The sequence below is a fragment of the Enhydra lutris genome, unplaced genomic scaffold (assembly GCF_002288905.1).
Source record: "Enhydra lutris kenyoni isolate GAN:26980312 unplaced genomic scaffold, ASM228890v2 scaffoldscaffold20, whole genome shotgun sequence".
NCBI lineage: Eukaryota > Metazoa > Chordata > Mammalia > Carnivora > Mustelidae > Enhydra > Enhydra lutris.
In genome coordinates this window covers 960332-969985 of record NW_019154104.1, presented here as the reverse complement: position 1 = coordinate 969985, position 9654 = coordinate 960332, and the positions used below count along the sequence as shown (strand labels likewise).

The 9654-nt window shown below is 38.9% G+C and overlaps 1 protein-coding gene across 2 annotated transcripts in view; it reads right to left on the bottom strand.

Annotated features, from left to right (window-relative positions):
* Positions 1–9654, bottom strand: part of LOC111148673 (RAD51 paralog B) — a 599479-nt gene that overhangs the window by 562149 nt on the left and 27676 nt on the right. For both annotated transcript variants that reach the window (XM_022505442.1, XM_022505443.1), the window contains one exon: positions 6046–6182. In XM_022505442.1, the coding sequence (XP_022361150.1) occupies positions 6046–6182 (137 nt within the window). The remainder of the gene's footprint in view (positions 1–6045; positions 6183–9654) is intronic.

Genomic DNA, 9654 nt, shown 5'->3' with positions numbered 1-9654 from the left:
TCTCTCTCTCTCTCTCTCTCTCTCTCTATTGTTTGCCCCCACGTCAAAGATCCTGGATTCATGCCAACAAGCAAATAGGTAAATGGTCCTAAGACCACACTGGCAATTACCTTCCTAATGACCCAAAGTCATGGCTAGCCACTAACACTACATGCCTCCCTTCTGATACACTGATTCAGAAAGACTGACACCTTATAAACAGTTGGCTAGGGATTGGAGGGCACTGGCTTGTGGGGTACCTGGCACCTTGCAAGGTGACAGGCAGCTCCTCAGATCTAAGCTTGGCCACTGTTTCCACACAGAAAAATACAACATACACCTCTCCTTTGTACACGGAGCTCTAATAGTTACAATTTTACATGTTTGTGATTATTTAATGTCTTCCTCCCCTGTTGAACTACATATTTCTTCCTAGTTTTCCGAGCTTTTCTGATTTCATGACAACTCAGGACTGTCCACTTCTACCTCCTAAATTCCCAATCCTATATCCCACCTCCCCAGGCCCCCACCTGCCAGAGTCCAGGGCCCCATCTCTTGTTTCAGTCCCTCAGTTTGCCTCACACACATACCCACTTGCAGTTCTAAGACCCAGCTTTATCATCCTTTATCCATTTTTTTCTCCCAAAATTATATTTTGAAAACCTCTATTACTATTTACCATCCTTCTTCATTCTTAACTCTAGTTCCATCTTTTCCTAATTACCTCCAACAGGGATAAGACAGTAGTCCCTCAACTCACATATACTAGAATTCTCATGGTCACCAAAATTTCTGTACAGGTCACTAGATTAATCTCTTTACCCATATTCTCAAGGTATATATAAGCACAGAGTGTCTAAGACCATATCAGATCTTAAGCATAAGTCCAATAGGTTAAACAAATAAATACAGACTCTTCTGAATCAGAAAGGCAGATCCAGAACTCTTCTTGCTTAACATTCCCCTCTCCACAAGGCACTCCTTGAATACCTGAGGGTTAGTACCAGACTCTACTATTATGCTATTATTAATTAGTTTGGAGATAAAATTTTAGTCTAAGGTGAACAAGCATACTTAACATACTATTTTAGATTATCTTCTCAAAGATATATAAAAATACACTGGTGTATTGCTTTAAAAAACAAAACTAATTGGGGTGCCTTGGTGGCACAGTTGGTTGAGTGACCAACGCTCAGTATCTTCTGGCTTGGGTCATGATCTCAGGGTCATGAAATCGAGCCCCACCAAGACAGGCTCTGGAGCCAAGTCTACTTAGGACTCTCTCTCCCTCTCCCTCTGCCCTTCCCCACTGTGCATGTACATGCTCTCTCTATACCACTCTATCTAAAATAAATAATCTTTAAAAGCATATATATATATATGCTTTTAAAGTGTATATATATAACTAAAATATATATAAATATATAAATAACTTTATATATAAATAAATATATAATTTCATATATATAAAGTATATATATATAACTAATCTTTCCAAAATGTTTTTAAATACATCAACTGCAAGGTTCTTATTTTCTTTTAATGCATTTTAAACTTACACAGTTTTATTTACTCCTCCTTTTTTTCCCTCCTTCTTGATAACAAAAGGTAACTTGCAATTTATTATTAAAATTAAAAATTACAATTATTTTCCACTTTGTATCATTTACCCTAAATTCTCTATAAGCAAATTGAGTTTTTTTTTTTAAAGATTTTATTTATTTGACAGACAGAGATCACAAGTAGGCAGAGAGGCAGGCAGAGAGAGAGGAAGAGAAGCAGGCCTCCTGCTGAGCAGAGAGCCCGATGCCGGGGCTCCATCCCAGAACCCTGGGATCATGACCTGGGCCGAAAGCAGTGGCTTTAACCCTCTGAGCCACCCAGGCGCCCCGCAAATTGAGTTTTTTGTTTTGTTTTCTTTTCTTAAGAGCAAGAGGGAGAGGGATGGGGGACAGGGAAGGTTATAGGGAGAGAGAGATAATCTTAAGCAGGCTCCATGCCCAGCATGGAGCTCGATGTGCGTCTCAATCTCATGACCCTGAGATCATGACCTGAGCCAAAATCAAGGGCTGGGCACTTAACCAACCGACTGAGCCACTCAGGCGCCCCTTTACACAAATCCTTTAACCTTCCTCAGAATAATCCTTCAACTCACGTTCTCATTTGTGCTGATAAGACAGCTTGCTTGTATGCACAAAATGAAGACACTGCTACATACAGAGGCATACAAAAAGCTAAAACATATTCTTCTTTGAGTCTCATTTTCCATGCTGTTACCTCTTCTCTAAGTCCAGAAATGATCCCAGTGGTGACAGACACACTAATTACCTACCAATATCTATCCCCACTTCTTCTTTACTATGAGAACCCCAATTTTACTCAGGCAGCCATGTTAACCAGCCCTAGGAAACTTATCATACTTATTATAACAATCTTTTCCCCCTCCTTTCCCCACCCTCCCTTGCATATAGGGGTGTCTCAGTGAGAAATCTGCATGACAATTCCAGAGGATGAAAAGGAAATCAGCAGAGGGAAGGAGACAGCTATTCTGAAAAACATATTTTCCTGATAAAACAGATAGCTGGCATTTCCCTTCCCACTGACTGGGAATGCCCCAGCCCTACTAGGTCTCCCTGTCATCACTGCTCGGCCCGATCAGTGCCCGCAACCACCTACTCACTGCTCTGTGGGTATTGCAGCAGAAAGCTTTCCTAACTGATTAACTAACCTTCCCTCAATAAATCTAAATAGGGGTCAAGCTGTAATAGCACAAATGAAATAGGACCAGGCAGTACAGAGCCATCGCCAGTCTCTGACCTCCCATGACGAACTCTCCAGAAGGAGAAGGAGCTACTCCAGAAGGAGGATTGGTACTTTTGATTCCACCTGACCCTATCACCACACCTCAGAACGCAATCCATGTGGCAGCCAGATGACCATACTCTTCCAGCCTGTGCAGAACAGACTAGAAAAGTAAAAACAATGTAAATTTCAACCCCTATCCTCCAATGACCTTCATTAAGGTTCCCTGTAAATTATGAAACATAATTCCAGGGGCACCTGGCTACCTCAGTCAGTAGAGCAACCAATCCTAGATCTTGGGGTTTTGAGTTTGAGCCCCACACTGGGTGTAGAGATTACTCAAAAATAAAATCTTAAAAAAAAAAAAAAAGGGGGAAGAAATAAAATTCCAATAAAGGGACTAAAATTTTACCTCATTTCCAACTTTCCTTTAGCTTGTTGAAGGTTAGTCACTGGCATTTTAAACAGTACATTTCATTTGGACAACCTGAGTGAACCAATGTCTTGATTATCAGTGTTAGCATCAAATGTATTTCAGTGTTCAGATTTCCAGTGGTCTCATATACTTATGCTTTCGTTCTTTTTTACCATTTATTTAAGATCCAAATAAGTTCATCACATTGGAACTGACCAATACATCTTTTTTCCCCAGCTTTATTGAGATATAACTGGCATATAACATTGTGTAGGTTTAAGGCATACAATGTGATGACAGCAATATACCTTTCAAATCCCTTTTAATCCAAAGGTTCCTCCTCCAACTCTAACTCCAAGAATCATTTGTTCTGTCATTTGCCACAGTTCAGATTACATCTCTCTGGTATTGTTTAACATGTTCCTCTCTTCTCTATATATGCTGTAAACTAGTAGTTGGGTCTGAAAGCTTGATCACACTCAGGCTTGACTAGTCTTCCGTCAGGAGGTACCACAATGAGTAGTTTTCTTTTTGTGATGTTAAGCCTTTATGTTTATGAGCTATTTTCACTCATGATACTTCTGACATCAAATATTTGAGTTTTCCATAACCGAGCAATTTTTTAATTCCCTATCGACATCAACTGGGTATCAGACACTTAACTATCAGGAGTTAGCTCAGACTCCACAGGTTAAGGGCTCAGACCGACAAGACTGCCCCCCACCCCACGTCAAGGCCTGAATCACAAGTCCTAGACCTCTGGGACTATTAATACTACTACTACTTCTGACCCACTGAGCAACTACAAAATAGGAGTTCCCACACAACCCTCCTCAAGTTCAATAATTTTGCTAGAATGGTGCAAAGAACTCAGGAAGGCATTTTACTTACTATTACCAAATTATTACAAGAATAAAAGATACAACTCAAGAAAAGATTGGGGAGGGCTCCATGGCACACCACCTTCCCAGCACCTTGTATTCACCAACCCAGAAGCTCTCCAAACCCTATCATGTGGAGATTTTTGTAGAGATCCCATTACATAGGCATTATTGATTAAAGCACTGGCCATTGGCAATTAACCAGTTACCAGCCTCTTTCCCTTCCTCAGAGGCTGGGAGGAATGGGTGAAGCTGAAAGTTCCCACTCTATAATCACGTGACTGGCCACCAACTCCCATCTGAAGCTTTCCAGGGCCCCACCAAAAATAATCACATTAGCATAAGCTCAGGTATGTTTGAAAGGTGCTGATTATGAATAACAAATGATACGCCTGGCACCTCTATTAACTTGGGAAATTCCAAAGGTTTTAGAAGCTCTTTGGCCAAGAACCAGGACAAAGACAAAATACGGATTTCTTATTATATCACAGTATTCAATGCCTAGGTCCATTAGATTGCTGGGGTTTTTAATTTGATGATATTCTATCAGTCCTTCTTCATTTATTATTGCTGGAATACTCCTGTAAAAAGACCTATTTGTTACTCAGTAATATAGTTCATATAGAAAAAGAATAGATGTTTGATTTCCTTTTTTCTCAACTCATTTTCAAACTAACGAGTTACTTCTCTAAAGTTTCCTATACTGCCAATTAGCTGCTTTTCATTTCTTTATATTACAGATTTATGAATTTAAACATAGTTCACAAGTTTTAATCTACTGTCATTATTATCTTATTCGTGGTCAGTGTGTCTCATCTTTGGCCAGTGGGAACCTGTTCAGGTTGACTCCTGAGTCCTAAGTGGTCTTTGATAACTTCCTGGTCATCTGATATGTTTCAGACTCAACTTAAAAATTTCCTGCACCAGTGCTAGAAGCAGCCATTTCCCCAAAACCCTCATTCCTTTTAGTAGGAAATGGTGTCTGGTTTTCACAATTTGAGAGTAATGCCTGTCCATTCATTATCAAACATTTTCTGCGCACTTAATGTGTGTCAGTCACTAGATTTGGCTTTGAAGATACAAAGATATAACACAAACTCACAAAGCTGACAAACTTATGGCATATGCTGAAAATAGATAACAAGCAATACAGAACAAAGAAAATAAATTCCAGGCAAAATAATCCATTTGGAACTTATCTGGTCATGGAATACACTTCGATCTAACTAGTATCCTTAGAGAGAAATAAGAGAGAGACATAATGACACAGTTAAAGACAGACTCAAAGGACTATACCTATACTACGCCTTGACTAAAAGAACAGAATTGAATCAGTCTCCAGACCTATAAGTACTCTTGCTCATGAAGGTTAATCAGAGCAGGGGAGGAGGAGGACCAAACTTATTTTCAGATGTACAGAATTACCCAAATAACCAAATGCCTCCCATAGAATGTTAAAGGTCCCTTCCAAATTAGGAAATCTTTCCTTCCCAAGCACAGATACACTATCAGTGTGTTTATGTTGAATAACATACTGTTGCAAAGATTAAAGTGAAATACTTCTCAATCAAAATGTATTTTGAAATGTGCAACTTTTCCATTCACTAATATTTTACTCTCAACTAGAAATGAGTTACAAAGCACCTTACCTTTTGCCTTTTTTAATTAAATTTCCCTCTTCCCCATTTCTACTTAACATCCTTCCCTCTGTTTCTTAAACTTTTTTCCTGACTTTCTGCAAAACACAGCTTATCTAGGAATCTCACTTAAGCCAATGACAAAGGGATAGAAAAGACAAAAAGAAACTGCTTCCTGTGTTAATCTTAAAAGGAAAATTCATTTAAAACAACATCTAACATTCTGCATTCTCACAAAGAAAAGGTAAATGTTAACCTGTTTGAAAATGTTACATGCTATAAATAAGTTATAAAATAGGACATTACAATGGAAAAGAATTAAATCTCCCACCTTTCAGCACTAAATGCTGACTCTGTGTCGACGTACACAACAGCTCCTTCTAATCCTCCCATGTTGGTGGGTAACGTGGCCAAAACGCTCATCATTAAACAAAACTGAGTTTTTCCACAACCTGGTGGGCCTGTAATCTAAAAAAAAAAAAAAAAAATTACTTACATAAATATCACAAGTAGTCAAAGCAAAATCCTTTTAAGAACTTGACACTTGCACAGTCCCATTAACCTGGGTTCCTGGAGTTCCTTAATAAATCTTAACATTCCTTAGAATGTCCCTTAAATATTCTAATACATCCATTGTAAGGAATTAAGTCCTTCCCTATATGTCCTAATTGATACTAGATACCATCTTGGGGAAAAATGAGAAAATAGTCATTCAAATCATGCTCTGTGTTCTGTAGTTCAAATGAAAAGCTTTGGTTAAGAGAGGCTAGAGGGTGCATATACACATTTAGAACTGGGAGTTATGTATCTTTTTCTCATTAAGACATTTATAAAAGGAACTTGAAAATATTTAAGAGGCTTTAATAATTGGTTTAGCATTTCTTATGCGTTGGCCTTTTAGAACAATTTTGTACTAGTCCCTTAAAAAGCTACTTTGATCTTTATTGTGAACAGTAAAGAATTTAGGAGTGAAGAGTACTGATGTATACAATTTATTTTCAAATGCTTCAGCAAAAAAAAATGTGTGTGTGTGTGTGTGTGTGTGTGTGTGTGTGTACAGAGAAAGATTAAGCAACTGTAACAAAATTCAACAATGGTTGACTCTAGGTGATTCATACTTTGAAGTGTGTTTTGAAATTTTAGTTGGTGAAAGCTATTCTAAGATTACAAAATTTGGAAATCAAGAGGATAGAGATGGAAAAAAATAGGAAATTCTCAAGTACAACTAGAAGTAATGAATAAAAATTAATTTGAGGGGCATCTGGGTGGCTCAATGTGTTAAGCATCTGCCTTCGGCTCAGGTCATGATCTCAGGGTCCTGGGATGGAGACCTGCATCAGGTTCTTTGCTCGGCAGGGAGCCTGCTTCCCCCTCTTTCTCTGCCTGCCTTTCTGCCTATTTGTGATCTCTGTCAAATAAATAAATAAAATATTTTAAAAAAATTAATTTGAAAATGTTATTTAAAAAATCCCCTTTAGGGGTGCCTGGGTGGCTCAGTCATTAAGCATCTGCCTTCAGCTTAGGTCATGATCCCAGGGTCCTGGGATGGAGCCCCAAATGGGGCTCCCTGCTCTGAGGGAAGCCTGCTTCTCCCTCTCCCGCTCCCCCTATTTGTGTTCCCTCGTTCACTCTCTCTGTCTCTCTGTCAAATAAATAAATAAATGGTCTTTAAAATATATATATATATAAATATGTGTGTGTGTGTGTGTGTGTGTGTGTATGTGTGTGTATATATATATATATCCCCTTTAAACATATGCTATTTGTCACACTGGCTGCCGCATCCAAATATTAAGAACCGAAACACTATACCTTTTGTAAAAGTAACACTAATAATTGTAACACAATTTTTCACAAAGGAAGGGAAAGAACAAGAGGGAAGGAAGAGAGAAAAAAAATCTCAGAGACGAAAAAGTCTGAGCTAAGACTTAGACTATAAATATTTGAATAAACTGTCTTAAATACATCATGAAGTAGTAGGGAGAAATAAGCAGGGATGACCCATGAGTCTACATCGCTTGTGCCAGTGGTTCTCAAACAAGTGAGCACTGGAATTGCCTGGCAAGCTTATTAACCGGCATCTCTGGTTCACAGGTCTGGGATGTGGCCTGAGAATCTACATTTCTAATAAATTCCCAGGTGATGTTTATGCTGTTGTACACTTTTGAGAACCATAGTCTAAAAATTTAAACTAAAGCTAACCTTCATTTATCAAGGCTCAACATTAAAAAACAAAAGCTCACAAGTTAGAAACCATGTGCTGATTTATTATAATCTCTAAACAGTGATTTAGACTTTCAGAATAAATTGTTGATACCAATAACAATTTGCCAGATCATGAGTCATCAGTGGAAAGGGGTCTCCAAACTTTTTTGATTACATAGTCTGACCAACCAAAAACAAACAAAATTTATTATGGTCTTCCAATGTACACATATTTATTATATACATACTATTTTACTAATACATTCTATACAATATAAAGCATATATAAAGTAGGGATTAAAACATTTAAAATAAGCATTTAAAATAGTTTCATATCCTTTTTTTTAAAGGTTTATTTTTATTTTTATTTGTTTATTTGACAGAGAGAGAACATAAGCAGGGGGAGTGGGAGAGAGAAAAGCAGGCTTCCCACTGAGCAGGAAGCCCAATTCGGGGCTTGATCCCAGGACCCCAGGATCATGACTTGAGCTGAAGGCAGATGCTTAACAACTGAGCCACCCAGGCACCCCTATTTTGTTTAAAGATCTTATTTATTTATTTGAGAGACAGCATGTGCACAAGCACACATGAACAGGGTGGGGGACGTGAGGGGGGACAGTGGCTGAGGGAGAGGGAGAAGCAAACTCCCCGCTGAGCAGGGAGCCCCATGTGAGGCTCCATCCCAGGACCTCGAGATCATGACCTGAGCCAAAGGCAAACACTTAACTGACTGAGCCACCCAGGTGCCCCTCATATCTTATTTGTTGCACATATTTTTTTTAAGATTTTATTCATTCATTTGAGAAAGACATACAGAGAAAGAGACACAGAGAGAGAGAGCATGAGCAGGGGGAGAGGCAGAGGGAGAAGGAGAAGCAGATTCCCTGCTGAGCAAGGAGCCTGATATGGGGCTCGATGCCAAGACCTGGAGATCATGACTGAGCCAAAAGCAGATACTTAACTGGCTGAGCCACTCAGGCATCCCCAGGTCTTTTTTTTTTTTTTTTTTTTTTTTAAATACAGACTTACTTGAGAGAGAGCCTGAGCCGGGGCAAGGGGGAGGGGCAGAGGAAGAGAGAGACTCTCAAGCAGATTCCCCACCGAGCAGGGAGCCCAAAGCAGGGCTCAATCCCACTACCCTGAGATCATGACCTGAGCCAAAATCAAGATTCCGACACTTAACTGTCTGAACCACCCAAGTGCCCCCAGATCTTTTCATTCTCATAAAAACCTAACACTTTTAGTGAAACAATGATGATAATAATGAAAATAACAAATGAAATTATATTATTATTTAAGTATTTGTCATTCAGTAATTGAAATGTCAGGTCCTAGGTTCCAAATATTTCAGTATTTACATGCAATGGCGGTTTAGTTGAGAAAGGGATAACTGCAAAAACGTAAGAACTGAAATTTTTAAAATACATCGCTCATACTATTTTCGTTTTTCAATAACTTCCATCAATTAGCAAAAGTTTTTGTTGAACTTTGGCTAATAAATTTCCATCTTTCCTCATGTCAATCAATTGTTCTTACAACATAATCAAAAGATACTGCATTTTAAGATTTTTAACAATTGGTTTAAAAATAAAAACTCTTTAGGGGCACCTGGGTGGCTCAGTGGTTAAGCCTCTGCCTTCGGCTCAGGTCATGATCTCAGGGTCCTGGGATCGAGTCCCGCATCGGGCTCTCTGCTCTGTGGGGAGCCTGCTTCCTCCTCTCTCTCTCTCTGCCT